Source organism: Vipera berus (assembly GCF_964194415.1).
Source record: "Vipera berus genome assembly, chromosome: 16".
Classification (NCBI taxonomy): Eukaryota; Metazoa; Chordata; class Lepidosauria; order Squamata; family Viperidae; genus Vipera; species Vipera berus.
The window spans coordinates 3,600,808-3,618,083 of record NC_138219.1 but is presented as its reverse complement, the minus strand read 5'-3'; the positions used below and the strand labels follow the sequence as shown (position 1 = coordinate 3,618,083).

Here is a 17,276-nt window from a genome sequence, read left to right as displayed (position 1 = left end):
CGGGTCATGTAAATGAAGTTTCAATCATCCAGGCCAAAAGTATCTCAGAAGGTGAAATCGTGGAGCAAAGTTTTGGCCCTTCCTCTCCTTTGTGGCCCTTGAAGGCCACTGTGGACAGAGGAGAAGGAAAGGACACACACGGGAGAATCAGGAAAAGATCTTACCCGGATGAATTGCTGGAACCGCTTGTCCCGAGTGAAGAGCTCTTTGTACAGCTTGACAGCTTTGGTGTGATGGCTGCAGAACTCTGAGTAGGCCTTCTTCATTTGCTCGGCAATAGGGCCTGAAAACTGGAAGGCAGGGTTGCTTGGACTAGTGACTAGTCATAAAGGCACTAAACTAGAAACCAGGAGATGGTGAGTTCTAGTTCTGCCTGAGGCATGAAACCCAACTGGGTGATTTGGGGCCAATTACCAGATGGTGAGTTCTAGTTCTGCCTGAGGCATGAAACCCAACTGGGTGATTTGGGGCCAATTACCAGATGTTGAGTTCTAGTTCTGCCTGAGGCATGAAACCCGGCTGGGTGATTTGGGGCCAATTATCAGGAGATGTTGAGTTCTAGTTCTGCCTGAGGCATGAAACCCGGCTGGGTGATTTGGGGCCAATTATCAGGAGAGGGTGAGTTCTAGTTCTGCCTGAGGCATGAAACTCGGCTGGGTGATTTGGGGCCAATTACCAGGTAGTGAGTTCTAGTTCTGCCTGAGGCATGAAACCCGGCTGGGTGATTTGGGGCCAATTACCAGGTGGTGAGTTCTAGTTCTGCCTGAGGCATGAAACCCGGCTGGGTGATTTGGGGCCAATTACCAGGAGATGTTGAGTTCTAGTTCTGCCTGAGGCATGAAACCCGGCTGGGTGACCTGGGGCCAGTCAACATCTCTCTGCCCAACTCACCTCACAGGGCTGTTGTTGTGGGGAAAATAAAAGGAGGAAAGAGTACACGTAGTCCTCGACTTACTGCCACAACTGAGCCCCAAATCTCTGTGGCTAAATGAGACATTTATTGAGTTTTGCCCCATTTTACGACCTTTCTTGCCACAGCGGTTAGGTGAACGGCCAGCTTCCCTGTTGACTTCGCTTGTCAAAAGGTCACCAAAAGTCACAAGACTCCGGGACGCTGCGGCAGTCATAAATATGAATCAGCTGCCAGGTGTCTGAATTTTAATCATGTGACCATGGGGATGCTGCAGTGTTTGTAAGTGTGAAAAACGGTCGTAGGTCACCTTTTTGGGGTACCCTCGTAACTTCGAGCGGTCATTAAACGAACTGTTGTAAGTCGAGGACTACCTCTATTAGATATGTTTGCCGCCTTGTTTATCAAATAACGATATGGGCAGGATACAAATAAATAGCGAGAGGGGGGGAAGGCCGCAAGAGCGGAGCTGGCGGGGTGACGCTCTCCGTAAAAACGCGCCTTCCAGTACCTGCTGGATCAGGATGTCTCCCAGGCGGTTGATGACGAAATTCTTGCAGCTGCCATCGGCCAGGGATTCCTTCCGGCGTTCCAAAAGGTGGGCCAGGAAGCTGTCGTGGATCTCGCTGAGCTCGTCCACGCAGGGGAACATGCTCTGCACCAGCGAGGCGTCCATCTGCAGGTCTTCCAGCATGCCCTTGCGAAAGAGGTTGGTCATGATCTTCAGGGTCTGGACGTGATGCAGCTCTGTCTGGATCAGCTCTGCAGTGAGAGGCAAGAGAGAGAAGCTAGGCTGGGGGGGGCAAGCAGGGGTCCGGGCTGGACAGAACCTCACAACGGAGTAACAGCAGTGTGTCCTGAAAACAGAGCAGCGGAGTTGTAAAGGACCTTGGAGGTCTTCCTATTCCAACCCCCTGCTCAGGCGGGAAACGCCGCTTGCACGAGAGGGCAGGACGAGAAACAGGGGATGGAAAATGAATCAAGGAGAGAAGCAACCTTGCATTAGAATTAATTAAGTCCTAGTGGACAATGACTTAAATACGAGCCAGCCGTGTGCTGCAGTTGCTAAAAAAAGCCAACGCAGCGCTGGGCTGCATCAACAGAGGGATAGAATCAAGATCAGGTGAAGTGTTAATAATACCACTTTACAAGGCCTTGGTAAGGCCACACTTGGAATACGGCATCCAGTTTTGGTCACCATGATGTAAAAAAGATGTCGAGACTCTAGAAAGAGTGCAGAGAAGAGCAACAAAGATGATTGGGGGGCTGAAGGCTAAAACATATAGGGAACGGCTGCTGGAATTGGGTATGTGTAGTTTAATGAAGAGAAGGATGAGGGGAGACATGATAGCAGTCTTCCAATATCTCAGGGGCTGCCACAAAGAAGAGGGAGTCAAGCTATTCTCCAAAGCGCCTGAAAGCAGGACAAGAAGCAACGGATGGAAACTCATCAAGGAGAGAAGCAACCTAGAACTAAGGAGAAACTTCCTGACAGTGAGAACAATTAATCAGTGGAACCACCTGCCTCCAGAAGCTGCGAATGCTCCAACACTGGAAGTTTTAAAGAAGAGACTGGACAGCCATTTGTCCGAAATGGTATAGGGTTTCCTGCCTGAGCAGGGGGTTGGACTAGATGACCTCCAAGGCCCCTTCCAACTTTATTATTATTATATTATTATTATATAAGGAGGAATTCCTTCCTGAAGAAAGGAAGAGAATCACCACGGACAGGGCCAACGATCCCCAACCCAGGGAGCCTGCTCAGAAGGATACTGTGGGAGTGGGGGTTGTTGGGTTCCCCACTACTCTGCTTTAGGCTTTTAACAACGCTTTTTTCAACACTGCACTCATTTTCCCAAGGCTTCCATTGGGGGGAGAGCATGGTACAGAAATGTAATGAAAAATCAGTCGTGCTCTTTAGGGCTTGAAAACCGTCTGATGGTTCTTCCTCTTGGACCTTCCCAGGAAAGTGGGGGTTGGCCTCCAGCGCTGGGGAGGGGGGGCGCTCTCAGGCTCACCGTAAATGACGTCTTGGCGCTTCATCACTTCCTTTTTGTGCTGCTGCAGGAAGCTGTTGTCCACGGCCAGACTCCAGGAATCTGCGTCAAAATCCTTCTCGTCCATCTCAAAGTCACTCATCAACTGGCTATAAAGGACTTCAGCTCCTGGGGGGGGGGGAAAGAAAAGGGCCAGGTTGTGTATGCGCACGCGTTGTGCGCCGGAGGGAGAAGGAGGCTGATTTAGGCAAGGTGGAGGCATCGGAGGCACAGGTGCGCTCTCGGAAGGGAATCCTGCCCCTCCTCAACAGCCAGGGGATGCTTGGAATTTAAAAGTTTCATTTGTATTCCTTATTAATTGATAATATAAAATGCAAAAGAAAATAAGTAGGAAAGATAGGGGAGAGGAAAGGGAAGGGGAAAGTGTAGGAAAAAGGGAGGGGGGGGGAAAGAAAGAAAAGGCACTGACTTCCGACTCCCGTTGCTGCAGGGGAATAAGATAATAACATCAAACCTTAACTTTTTTTACTTTTACAGAATAGCGTAAACTAGCCATTTTCTAGGACAACAAACCTGTCTAATCAGTAAAAGTCAAAATCAAAGTTTCGGGATGCTTGAAACCTATCCGGCTTGCAATAGGCAGCAAAGCCAATGCAATAAATAAATAAATTAAAAATTAAAAAAATAAAATAAAAATGGGGCTACCGTCGGACGAGTGCAACCACCGCTTTGTCAGATGTACCCATCTGTGCAGAGTTGGAGCTAACTACGTTATTATTTTCGGCCTATAATCTCCCTAGCGGCAGCCTTGTCTTGGGAACAAAGGGATGAGGCACCCTGCAACTTAGGGGCAGTTGGCCCGGCCCTTTTGCGGTCGCGCAGTGACTCCAGACTAGCTCCACGCTTGATCCCTCCAACTCTGCCAGGCTGGGAGCTTCCCAGCTGTGTTGATTTTTCTGACCTCTCCCCTCTTCCACTTGGCTTTGGGTCAGGAAAAAGCCACACGGATACTCTGGCTCTGCATTTTCCCTCCTTCAGCTTTTCGTCCAGAAATATTCTGATCCCAAGCTGGCCCGTAAAGCCAACTCAGCCGTTGAAAGAAAACAGCCGAGAATCAGCCACACCAATGTGTCTGCCTCAGCTATGTCCATGAGGAAATATTCTATTTCGGCATTTCTGGAGGAGGCGCAGCCTGGCTGGTGGGGAGGAGGCCCCCTGGAAATTTGGAGAGGATAACTGAGATCTAGTTCATCTTTTAAGTCAGTTGTAAGGCGGTCCGTAAATTATTGTTCAGCGTGGCACACACACACACACCCGTTGTCAATCCTAAGAGTCTGTGGAGATGGGAAGATCAAAGAGCAGAGCGAAGATGATGAATGGCCTGGAGTCTCGGTCTAGCAAGGAGGGAAGCGAGAACTTGAGAAAAGACAACATGGTGAATTTAACAGGGCAGTATTTGCTACGTCCTCGACTTATAACCCTACCTGGGACCCGAATTTCAATTGTTAACCAAGGTGAGTGAGTTGTGCCTGATTTTATGACTTTTGCCACCGCTGTAAAGCGGATCGTCGAAGTGGTTAAAATGAATCGGGCGGTCATTAAGCAAATCAGGCTTTCCCCATTGACTTTGGGAGCCAAAGGCGATTGGGAAGGTTGCCAATGGTGATCCACGGGACCCCTGCATGCTGCAACCGTCACAAATATGCCAGTTGCCAAGGGGCTGAATTTTGATCATGGGACCGTGGGACACCTGTGACGTCGGTTAAGTGCAAGAGCTGGTCACGCATCACTTTTTTTCCCCCCGTGCCGTTGCAATTTTGAATGGTTGTTAAACAAATGGTTGTTAAGTCGAGGACTAAAGAGGTGCTGGATGGAAGAAGGACAAAGCCTGACCTTGCCCGGTTCCAGAAGGCAGGACATATTGCAAGGGGGCCGACTGAGTACAGGTAGTCCTTGACTTACAACGGTTCATTTAGTGACCACTCAAAGTTACGTTCACAAGTCACTGAAAAAAAAAGTGACTTGTGACCCGTTTTTCACGGTTACGGCCTTTGCAGCATCCCTACGATCCATGTGATCAAAATGCAGAGATTTGGCAACCGGTTCGTATTTTATGACGGCCGCTGCGTCCCCTTTTGTGACCTTCTGCCAAGCCAAGTCAATGGGGTGGGGGGGGGGAAGCCAGGTTCGCTTGACAACCGTGTGTGACTAATTTAGCAGCTGAAGCTGTTAAGTAAACTTAACTGTTCGCTTAACAGCTGTGGCAAGAAAGGTGGTAAAAACGGGCCCAAACCCACTTAGCAAATGTCTCATTTAACGACAAAAATTTGGGGCTCAGCTGTGGTCCTAAGTTGAGGACTACCCGCACACTGTATTGGGAATGTAAGAGCAGTTGGACAGTGGGGAGGAAAGACCAAAGGAAGAGATGGGGAGACAGAGAGAGGATCCGGCAGAGTGTTGTGATTCAGGGTCAGCCTGTGGGTTCGGCAGTTGGGTCGGACGACTCAGAGGAGGAGGAGGGGGGTGTTGAAGACCTTGCTGAGGGGGTTGAAGATCTTGCTGATGATAGCCCTCAGGCAGGCCCCTCCCACTTGGTCACCACGGAGACCCAGCTGTGTGAGCCTGACAGTGTGGATGAAGATGACCCACAGCTGGCCCTGTTCAAGGACGCCCGACGCAGGAGGCAGTCAAGTAGGAGTAAACAGAGGAAGGCAATGGGGCTTCTCGGAAGGAGGCAGAGAGAAGCCATGCCCTGAACTCTATATAAGGGGAATGTGTGGGGAGGGCTGGTTTGCTGAAGGCAACCGCTCAGATAGTGTTTCAAAGCTCCTGTTTCTTGGTTCGTGTTTTGTTTGTTTTTTGTAGTAATAAATTTGGCAGACGTATTCCAGCCTCTTGCCATTTGTAAAGGGGTTGCCTTTTCTGCAGGGCCGGTAGCAGGCTGGTACAGAACACAGAGGTTGGACACTTTGGGGATGTTCTGAGCAAGGATCTCTTGTAACTCTAGGATTCTAAGCTACCGAAATTAAACATGAAACAAGCAAAGAAGATTCCAACGGGCTGGGTTTCTATAGATACCACCTCTGCCACCTTCTATTTTTCCCCCGCAACAGCCCTTCCCTAGGATATGTGCCAAGTCTTCTGCTGCAATATCGCTCTGCACTGTTTAGTACTCTTCCTGAACAGACTTTCTAACGCTCCAGAAGACAGAAATCAAGTTCCACACAAATCTGGTTAGATTAATGGGTTGAAAGCAACGTAATGGAATTAAGTGGAGGCAAAGGGAAGTGTTCTTCCCCCAAGAAATGCAGTTAGAGGAATAATCCCAGGCTGAAAAAAAACTGAGCAAGAAGCAAAAGTGTGATGTGGATGCAATGGAAGGTTAGAGGAATTACAGGCTGCAACAGCAGCATTTCAGCATCAAAGGAAGTTGGACTTTTCACTGATTCTGCTTTGGTCATCTCATCCCCTTTCAATCCCACGATCCAGTTTGGGGTTCCATTTTTGCAGGAAGATTGACCAACTAGTTTTGTCTCTCATCCCATCACTCCGCTGAACACTGAATTCCCCTAGCTCTGTCTCACTTCTTCTCATCTTTTCTCATCCTCTCATCTTTCCTACTATTGGTTTCTTATGATTTATCAATTGTTGTTTATTAGGATCTATGACCTATTATTTTGCTGTTTATATGTACCCGGGGAGCTTATGCACCGGAGACAAATTCCTTGTGTGTCCAATCATACTTGGCCAATAAAGAATTCGGTGATTCTATGAACTGAGCAGGTTTGGAGAAGAGTAACGGATGAACAGTCTTATCAAGAGATGGGAAAAAAATCTGAGAAAAACTGACTGAAGGAGGTGAAGAATTTACAACGCTCTTCAAACATGAAAATATTCCATGCAGAAGATGATCACAAGCTGTTCTCTTATCATTCCACAGCATACAATAATGGCTTGAAATTGCAGGCAGTGAGACAGTATGGTGTAGTGGTGAAGATGCTGGCATAGAAAACTGGGAGACGGTGAATTCTAGTTCCACCCTAGACATGAAAGCCAGCTTGGTGACTCTGGGCTAATCATCAGGAGACGGTAAATTCTAGTCCTGCCCTAAACTTGAAAACTGGCTGGGTGACTTTGGACTAAACACCAGGAGACAAGGAGTTCTAATTCCACCTTAGGCATGAAAACTGGCTGGGTGATTTCGGGCCAATCACCAGGAGACAAGGAGTTCTAGTCCCACCTTAGGCATGAAAGCTGGCTGGGTGACTTCAGGCCAATCACCAGGAGACAAGGAGTTCTAGTCCCACCTTAGGCATGAAAACTGGCTGGGTGACTTCGGGCCAATCACCAGGAGACAAGGAGTTCTAGTCCCACCTTAGGCATGAAAACTGGCTGGGTGACTTTGGGCCAATCACCAGGAGACAAGGAGTTCTAGTCCCACCTTAGGCATGAAAGACGGCTGGGTGACTTTTGGGTCTCTCAGTTCAACTCACCTCATGTGGGGAAAATGGGAGGAGGGAAGCATATTAGGTATGTCTACCATCTTGAGTTACTTATAAAATAATAGGAGTGGGATAAAAATAAATTGAATGAATGAATGAATGAACGAACGAATGAATGTTACAGGATCTGTGAAAATGTGCTGAACCAACCTTGGGGGCTGGAAGAGTTTGCCCCCTAAGAGAAGTTCCCATTTTCCTGGGGTCTTCTGGAAGCTGGCAAAACTTTGGAGATCTGGAAAGCCTTTGGGTCTTAAAATGCTGTAACGCTAGGAATGTTGTCTTAATTGTAAATTGCTATTCTGTTCTCTTTTATATTGCATTTCTGTTACTGTCTGTTACTCGGATTGCAACAGTTGCAGCTTTTGGACACAGCTTAAAGCAGGGGTAGGCAACCTTGGCTCTTTTATGACTGGTGGACTTCAACTCCCAGAATTCCTGAGCCAGCCACGCTGAGGGGAAAGGGAGAGGTTTCCGTGCTGAGCCATGCTGGCTCAGGAATTCTGGGAGTTGAAGTCCAAGTCATGAAGGAGACATAGTTTCCCTCATGCTGGCTGAGAAATTCTGGGAGTTGAAGTCCATGAGTCATGAAGGGGCCATAGTTCCCCCACATGCTGGCTCAGGAATTCTGGGAGTTGAAGTCCACAAGTCATAAAAGAGCCGAGGTTGCCTACCCTTGTTCTAGGAGGGAACCTCACCCTGGGCCAGGGGTAGGCAACCTCGCCTCTTTGATGACTCGTGGACTTAAACTCCCAGAATTCCTGAGCCAGCCATGCTGAGGGGAAAGGGAGAGGTTTCCGTGCTGAATTCTGGGAGTTGAAGTCCACGAGTCATGAAGGGGACCATAGTTCCCTCATGCTGGCTCAGGAATTCTGGGAGTTGAAGTCCACGAGTCATCCAAGAGCCAAGGTTGCCTACCCCTGGCTTAAAGCAACCTGGAAGAGACTTATAAAGGCAGAAATAAATAAAAGGCGGATTTCCCACTGTATCTCTGGAAGTTTTTTTTCTTTCTACCAGTCAGGACAGTTTGATGAAGGAACCAGTGACCGGAAAGATGGCAAACTTCCTTCTTTCGGCACAGGCTGGGCAGCCTTCTGACCTCTCCAAATTTTAGGATTTCCCCTGTTTTCCTCCAGTGTGTGTGTGTGTGTGTGTGTGTGTGTGTGGTGGGGGAAAGAATCCATATCGAGGCCTCCGGCGTTTTTCTGAACTATTTCTTGGAATCTCCTCGAAGCGTCTGCAAATAAATGCAGCTGCCGTTACCTTCGTCAATGAGGGACTCTACGGACAAAGCACGGTTGCGCATGTTCAGGGAATCGGTGGACTGGGAGAGAATCCTCCGGATGCCCAGCGGGGATTCGTCGTTGAACGTCCTGGAAAAAAAAAAGCCAAATTTGTGACCGCCAGCGACTGTCATCACAGCTAGTCCCTGACCTACAGCAGCTCGTTTAGCGACCGTTCAAGGCTACAACGGCAGTGGGGGGAAAAAAGTGGCTTTTCACAGTTACGACCTTTGCAGCCTCCCCTACGGTCACGTGATCGAGAGATTCAGACTCCTGGCAACTGGCTCGTATTTACGACGGTCGCAGTGTCCCGGGGTTCGCTTGATTCCCTTTTCGCGACCTTCTGACAAGTGGGGAAGCCAGATTCACTCAACAGCCCTGTGACTCGCTTAGCAACTGCAGCGATTCACTTAACAGCTGTGGTGAGTCAGGTCGGGCTGAACGGCAGTCGTTAAGTCGAGGACAACCCGTACGAACTATCTTCCGAGGCGCAGTGGACAAAACTTTTGTCCTCTCCAGCCAACCGGCAGATGCTCTGGAGGGCACCAGTTGGGAGGTGAGCTACACACCTGCATTCCAACAGAATAACAAAGGGACCCTGGAGGTCATCTAGTCCAACCCCCCAGCTCAAGCAGGGGACCCTATACCCATGCTGGACAAATGGCTGGTCTCTTCTTGAAAACCTCCAGTGATGGAGCAGCCAGAACGTCTGGAGGGAAGCCGTTCCACTGATTTATTGTTAAATTTCTACTTGTTACTTCTTGTCCGGCCCGCAGGTGCTTTGGAGAATACGTTGACCCCCCCCCCGTCTTCTCTGTGATGGAAGACTGCTACGATGCCACCCGTAGTCCTTCTTTTCACTATCCGTGTTTCCCCGAAAGTAAGATTGGGTCTTTTTTTTTTAATCCCCCTCCAAGAGAGGCACCAGGTCTTATTTTCTGGAGATGTCTTTTATGCTCACCTCCGGCACCGGCAGTGCCATGCAGCTGGCCCACTTCTTCTGCAGCCGAAGGAGCAGCTTCATTCTGCAGCTTCGTTCCGGCCTGCATTTCGCACTCAGGCCTTTCCAGAAGGCCAACGCAGCCGAGTACTGAGCGATGGATTCAATCCATTGCTCAGTTCTCGGCTGCAGTGGCCTTCCTGAAAGGGCTGTGAGACTCAGTGATAGCGAACCTTTTAGAGACCGAGTGCCCACACTGCAACTCCAAATGCACTTATGTATCGTTGGGTGTCGGGTGGGCGTGGACCATTGGGTTGGTGTGGCCAATTGGGTGGGCGCGGACCATTGGGTAGGCGTGGCTGCGGTAGTAACGGCAGACTGGGTGGGACTAAAAAGTTCAATCAATCAATTCCAACTTTGCGAGATTTTTTTTCCCCCGCAAGAAGTTGAAATTGATTGATTGATTGAACCTTTTTTTTTTTTTGCACACAGCGGCGGAGGCCTAAAGCGTAAAGGTTTTATAAAACCCAGCTTGAAGGCCTAGGACTGGGATGACGGCACCCGTGCCCGCAGAGAGGGCTCTGCATGCCACCTGTGGCACGCGTGCCATAGGTTCGCCACCATGGGCTGTGAGCAGTGCTTTTTTTGTAAAAGAAAAAGGTGCCGGAACTCATACATGTCATACAACCCGCCTTGCCTACCCTACAAGGTTCCATCCAAAAAAGGTGCCGGAACTCCGTTCTGGGCGTTCTATGAGAAAAAAAGCCCTGGCTGTGACTAAGAAGTGCAGGCCTGGCTGCAGAAGAAGTGGGGAGAGGCCTGGCTGTGAGGTAAGTGGGTGCAGGGCACATGGGGCAGATCCACCCCCTCCCCGCCTTAGCTTGATTTTTTAAGGTGTGTGCTTCACCCCAAAACTAGGGCTTATTTGGCGGGTAGGGCTTATATTAAACCCACCCCCAAAAATCAAGCTAGGGCTTATTTTCAGGGTAAGCCTTACTTTCAGAGAAAATGGTAAGACTAAACATACCCAGTTCTCACAACTTTCAGAGCAGCCTACAGGTCTGTGTTTTTCCTGAATTTCACAGACAAAACCATCTCTTCGATTGACTCACCCTGCAATGTTTGTAGTGGAGACACTTTTGGAAAGCGACAAGCTAGGACGGCCTCTGCGGGATCCCAGCAAGGTCTGCCGAAAACTCTCTGACGGGTAAATGGCAGAATTGGGACGCTCCCGGGTGATGGCTAAAAAAAAAAAAATAGGAACAGGCACCCGGCGAGGGGTTAGAAGGCAGACTTCTGTTCTTTTGAAACCCAGACATTTTGCATTTTTTCAAGATGGGGGGAAAAAATAAAATACTTTGGAGGGCCGTTAAGAAAAATCCCGTGGCTCAAGGCAACCTAGAATCCTTCTCCCTCTCTGGACCCAAGCAGAGCAATCCTGAAGATGTGGTTTAAAAAAGGGAAAAACTGCCTGGCACTCAAGAGTTGTCCAGATATCTCGAGAGCAGAAATGCGAATGGAATTCAAGACCCCGTTTTCGATTTAAAAAGGGATGCAAGTTCAAGAGTGTAAATCCAGCCCCATTCTCCTTATTTTATATTTCTTAGCTTTTAAAATGATGATTAGTGTCCCACCCTTCTTATGCTAGACTACGACCGTAACAAAGATTCGATATACAGGTAGTCCTCTACTTATAACCATTCGTTTAGCGACAGTTCAAAGTTACAATAGCACTGGAAAATGGTGGCTTACGACCGTTTTTCACACTTGTGACCATTGCAGCATCCCCCAGGTGATTGACATTTGGATGCTTGACTCGCATTTACGACGGCCGCAGTGTCCCGGGGTCACGTGATCCCCTTTCGCGACCTTCTGACAAGCAAAGTCAATGGGGAAGCCGGATTCACTTAACAACCGGATGACTAATTTGACAACCGCAGCGATTCACTTCAGAAACGTGGCAAGAAAAGTCGTAAACACATTTCTCACTTGGCAGCATAAATTTTGGGCTGAACTGCGGTCGTAAGTCGAGGACTGCCTGTCTAACAGCCCGTACCAAAGAGAGGAAACTGCTCCCTGCTCTCTGGGCATTGGCTGGACTTGCAAGCAGGGGATTCCCAGCCCCAAACTCACTTTTATTCCTGAGGGACACCGTCTGCAACGCTGAGCTGTTCTTCAGCAAGGCGGCCTTTTGCTGCTGCAGCGGGGGAGGCAAGAGAAGGAAGAAAGAAGACATCAGAAAAATAAAAATAAAAAATAGCAGTCTGATTAAAAACTCAGATCAAGAAGCCTGGAAGGTGGTCATTGTCTATTTTTCAGGGATTTCAGGGATAACCAGGAAAGCCCGCTGGGTGACCTTGGGAAGATAGGTTGGATACATTTACCACCTTGAGTTATTTGTAAAAAAAAAAGGGGGGGGGGAAATACAAATAAATAAATAGTCCATCAATCGATCTTAGGAAGAGAAACATCCCTGCCTGGAATTTCTGTCCCCAATTTCGGTCTGGCTTTTGGCTTTTATAAAAGATTGCAGGTCAGCCTGTCTCTCAGCCCTCGTTCCTCCTAGATCAGTGGTGGCGAACCTTTTAGAGACCGAGTGCCCAAAACTGCAACCCAAAACCCACGTATTTATCACTGGGTGCCAGGTGGGCGTGGCCCACTGAGTGGGCGTGGCTGAGGTGGTCATGGCAGGTTGGGTGGGTGTGGCCAAGGTGGGCGTGGTCACCTCCATGTTGCTCGTGGGGAGGGACGCCTGTGAGGGGTGGGCAGGGATGGAGGAGATCCAGGGTGGGGGGTCTCTGGCAGGTGGGGCGGTAGGCAGGAGACTCATCCTGCGGGGTGAGGCGAGGCAGGGTGGGGGTGCCATTGGCATGGGCAGGGGTAGGCAACCTCGGCTCTTTTATGACTCATGGACTTCAACTCCCAGAATTCCTGAGCCCATGAGTCATAAAAGAGCCGAGGTTGCCTACCCCTGCCCATGGGGCAAGGCAAGGGCTGGGGCAGCTGCTGCCTGACACCATCAGCCCCTGCACACAGAGGCCAGCGAGCGCATGGAGGCCGACGGTGTCCGTCAGTAGCCACAGCCTGCCGGCCCCTCGACAAGCGCACTCTGGGGCTCCGCAGCCCGTCGCCAGCAGTTCAAAGAAGCCGCCTCCAAGATGGATGGCCGGCCGACAGCTGAGGAGGCGATGCAGTGGATCGTGCCCGGGGAAAGGAGAGCATGCGAGGCCAGCAGGGACGGGATGAGGAGGAGGTAAACCAGCCGTGCCGGGATGCATTCAACCACGTGGGACCTTGGCAAATTAGCAGGCGGCTGGTTGAAGAGGGACAGTTGCCACCTCCGGGGCATGGCGCGGGTGCCCACAGAGAGGGCTCTGAGTGCCGCCTCTGGCACCCGTGCCATAGGTTCGCCACCACTGTCCTAGATCCTCTGGAACCCCCTGGACAGAAAATATATTAAAAAAATAATAATAAATCTGTGAATTGCCAACTGAATTACCGAGCCTTTCTCACCCCTGGCACTTTCCAAGGGTCAGCCGAGGGATGAATGGCCCTATGCTACTGATGATCCAAAGAGCAACGAAGCCCCTTGGCGAAGAAATTCCCTTCCGGTCTTTTGTCTTTCGTTTTAGCGTCATGTTTCAAGGTTTTTCCAGAGGGGCTAGAAACTTGAGAATGTTTTTTAAAAGCAGAAGTTGCAGTTCCACCCCCGGGGTCCAAAAATCAGGGCGAAGCAATGGGAAAGGCAGAGGGCAGTTCCTGCCTGTCTGCCCATTCTCTTTGGCCAGCGCCTGCTCACCTTTTGCTTGACTTTAGTGCAGTTTGGGAGGCTGTCTTTGCAACGGTTGTGGATGGTCACATTACAGGCTGGAAAGGAAAAAGAAAGAAAACACAAAGGCGGTTGGAGAAAGGGACGTCCAAATACATCCGTTGCACAGAGACAAGCCCACACGTATTGGCACCCTTGACTGATCTCCAAAAGCTGCACTTCATCAGCAGGCGGGTGGGACACCGCCAGGAAATCCTAGGGCCAGCGGTCAGGAGTCCCGACCCCCGGGCCGTGGACCGGTCTGTGGCATGCCAGAAGCTAGACCGCGTAAACAAGCGAAGCCCCATCAGTGGCATGCAGGCAGCACACGAAACCATGCCCCCCCCCTCCATCCACAGAAAAGCCTCTCCCCATGGAACCGGTCCCCGGTGCCCAAAAGTTTGGAGGTCGCTGCCGTAGTTTACACTGGAAAGGCAAAACTTTTTAAAAACAAAAAAAAACAAAAAACCTAGAAGCAGATCAAAGCAAACCGCTTCTATATTATGGCTGTATAGATGTGATTTGAAGGAGACTTGTCTTTAGATACAAAAGCAGAAATATCCCATTTCTCCCCGCACCCCCCGAGCAGGATTGGCTGCCAGGGCTGAATAGACAGCTGGAGTTCAGTGTAAAATGGTACCTGCATTGGTCCATCTGTTGTTCTTACCTCTTATGTTAGATCATCATGCTAGGCGACTCAGGGGTAGGCAACCTTGGCTCTTTTGTGACTCCTGGACTTCAACTCCCAGAATTCCCGAGCCTGGGAGGAATTCTGGGAGTTGAAGTCCACGAGTCACAAAAGAGCCAAGGTTGCCTACCCCTGGAACGTTTATATGTGGATAAAGCCAAATTTAAATCTGTACAGGATGTTGGTTCCCTTCTAAATATATTGCTGAGAATGCATTTGCGTAGCAGATTGAAGGCCGTCGTGACGCCTCGTTAGCAATCAGAGAAGTACAAACTTGGTCGGAGTGTAATTTTTCATTTAGGTTTATGAAACGTGTGTTCAATAACCTCTTGCCCATGGAAGGTTTTATTCTCTCTCTCTCTCTCTCTCTCTCTCTCTCTCTCTCTCTCTCTCTCTCTCTCTCTCTCTCTCTCTTCTCTTTCTCTCTCTCTTTCTCTCTCTCTTTCTCTCTCTCTCTCTCTCTCTCTCTCTCTCTTTCTATCATCTATCTATCTATCTATCTATCTATCTATCTATCTATCTTTCTTAGGGATTTCGATTGCAGCTAATACAAACTAAACTTAACTAAGATTAGAGGAGATTAGAAAGAAGTACAAGAAAGAAGGAAAAGAAAAGGACATTTTAATAAAGAAAAAGAAAAGAAATATATAAAGAAGTGACTTTCAACCTTTATGAGCGGTACAGACAAATGTAGTAATTCTTCACCTTCATTAAGTTAAAAAGGTAAAGGTAAAGGTTCCCCTGCACATGCACGCTAGTCGTTTCCGACTCTAGGGGCCGGTGCTCATCTCCGTTTCAAAGCCGAAGAGCCAGCGCTTGTCCGAGGACGTCTCCGTGGTCATGTGGCCGGCATGACTAGACGCCAAAGGCGCACGGAACGCTGTTACCTTCCCACCGTAGTGGTCCCTATTTTTCTACTTGCATTTTTACGTGCTTTCGAACTGCTAGGTTGGCAGAAGCTGGGACGAGTAACAGGCGCTCACTCTGCTACGCGGCACTCGGGATTCGACCCGCCAAACTGCCGACCTTCCGATCGACAAGCTCAGCGTCCTAACCCACTGAGCCACCGCGTCCCTTGAGCCACCGCGTCCCTTTTCATTAAGTTAGGAACAAATTAATAATAATAATAATAACAACAATAACAACAAGCGAGTCCCTTGGACTGCAAGGCGATCAAACCGGTCAGTCCTAGAGGAGATCAATCCTGACTGCTCTTTAGAAGGCCAGATCCTGAAGCTAAAACTCAAATACTTTGGCCACCTAATGAGAAGGAAGGACTCACTGGAGAAGAGCCTAATGCTGGGAAAGATCGAGGGCAATAGAAGAAGGGGACGACAGAGAATGAGGTGGCTGGATGGAGTCACTGAAGCAGTAGGCCTGAGCCTAAATGGACTCCAGAAGATGGTAGAGGACAGGAAGGCCTGGAGGAACGTTGTCCATGGGGTCGCGATGGGTCGGACACGACTTCGCAACTAACAACAACAACTCATTCTCAGTTCGGAATGGGACAACTCATCACAGCCAACTCGTCGCGGTCAACTCAGTATGGCCAATTCACCGCAGGACAACTCACTGAGGGACAATTCAACTATTCAATTTAATTATTTAAAATAATTTAAAAATATTTTAATTTGTGTCATTGGCATTTCATTTTGTCCCTCCTTTGGCACCCTTACTTTATTGATTCTATTCCACCTTGTTTTTTCGACATTAGTGTAACTCTTGCTCCTCCGTGACTGTCCCGTGGCGAGTGGATCATGATAATTTGTCACATGGCCAGTTGCCCATGGTGAGCTGACCGCAGCGAGTTGTCGTAAACCCTTCTCAGTTAGAGATCCTTAACTCCTACCAGCTCCTTAGAGAAAAAACGGTAATGGGCCGTCTACTTCCCTTCCAAACTACACTACTACTTTCATTGGCAGTTTGGAAGGCAAGCTGTAGATTGAGCAAGTCAATTTGGAATCCAGATCCCCATGCCCAGTTTAAAAAAAAATTAAGACTGTCTTTGATTTACTCCTAGACTCTCTAGAGGGCTTAAAAACCCACTCGGCTTTTTTAGGGAATCTATACTTTTTCTTCGGTACTCAGAATATCCCGCATTTCCCATTGTGGCCTAAAGAACGTGGCGGCCCCTTCACCAATTCGGTGACTCAGAGAACCGTTGAGAAACCCAAGGCGGGCAGGAAGCGGATCTGAACAGGAAGAGAACTTGACTGTTCAAAGAGTCATTTCCTGATTATGTCTGTACTGGGAAAGGAAGGGAAGGGCAGGGAAGGAGGGGAGAGCTGTTGCAGACCTATTGTGGAGTTTTAAAAGAAGCAGCTGCTACAGAGGCCAGTCTGCAGCTGAGAAGGTGGGAGGAGTTCCCAAGCCGTTGTCTCTCTCTCTCTCTCTCTCTCTCTCTCTCTCTCTCTCTCTCTCTCTCTCTCTCTCTCTCTCTCTCTCTCTCTCAAAAGCCCCACATTGGTTTATAGCGGCTTGCTAATAAAACTGGAGAGAATCTCCTTGCAGATGCTGCACAATCTACTCCAGGAGAAGGAATCCACTCCGTGCAAGGAAAAGAAAAGGCCAGGCTGGATCCGAAGAAGCAGACCCCAAGCACGCACGGTCTCAGGGCTTCCCAAGAGATGCTGGTGGTAACAGCAAGGAAGTCAGAATCAGAATAAAGCTGGTGGGGACCTTGGGAGGTCATCTAGTCCAGGGCTTTTCAACCAGCGGTACGGGTACCACCTGTGGTACATTGGCACCTGGCAGGTGGTACACGACCATCCTAGGAAAGTAGCAGGGGAGGGGAATGAGCTGAACCGGTGGCAGCACCGCACAAGACTGAGCGAGAGACGGCTGGAGCTGCAGGGCCGTCAGGGCTGAGCAGAAGCGCCAGGATCAGCGCCAGGATCCAGCTGGAGCTCAGCGCTGATCCCGGCGCTTCTGCTGAGCCCAGAAGAAGCACCAATCAGCTGGAATGTTGCAGCATCTCCAGGGTCTTGTGATTTACATTCAGATGCTTGGTAACTGATTCATATTTATGACGGTCACAGTGTCCCAGGGTCATGTGAAGTGACCAAAACCTGCTGTGACCACCCAGCAGAGGAGGGGGGGGATAAAAACCAAACACCCCCCACCCCACCCCCGCTGCCAATCCTCAACAGAA

The 17,276-nt window shown here is 49.4% G+C and overlaps 1 protein-coding gene across 3 annotated transcripts in view; it reads right to left on the bottom strand.

Moving 5' to 3' along the window:
• The window catches only part of ARHGEF2 (Rho/Rac guanine nucleotide exchange factor 2), a 73,215-nt gene that overhangs the window by 16,782 nt on the left and 39,157 nt on the right, over positions 1-17,276 (bottom strand). For all 3 annotated transcript variants that reach the window (XM_081340516.1, XM_081340518.1, XM_081340517.1), the window contains exons 3-9: positions 13,429-13,496; positions 11,763-11,826; positions 10,742-10,871; positions 8,670-8,779; positions 2,929-3,075; positions 1,422-1,672; positions 165-290 (exon numbers count right to left, since the gene is read on the bottom strand). In XM_081340516.1, coding sequence (XP_081196642.1) covers positions 165-290; positions 1,422-1,672; positions 2,929-3,075; positions 8,670-8,779; positions 10,742-10,871; positions 11,763-11,826; positions 13,429-13,496 — 896 coding nt within the window. The remainder of the gene's footprint in view (positions 1-164; positions 291-1,421; positions 1,673-2,928; positions 3,076-8,669; positions 8,780-10,741; positions 10,872-11,762; positions 11,827-13,428; positions 13,497-17,276) is intronic.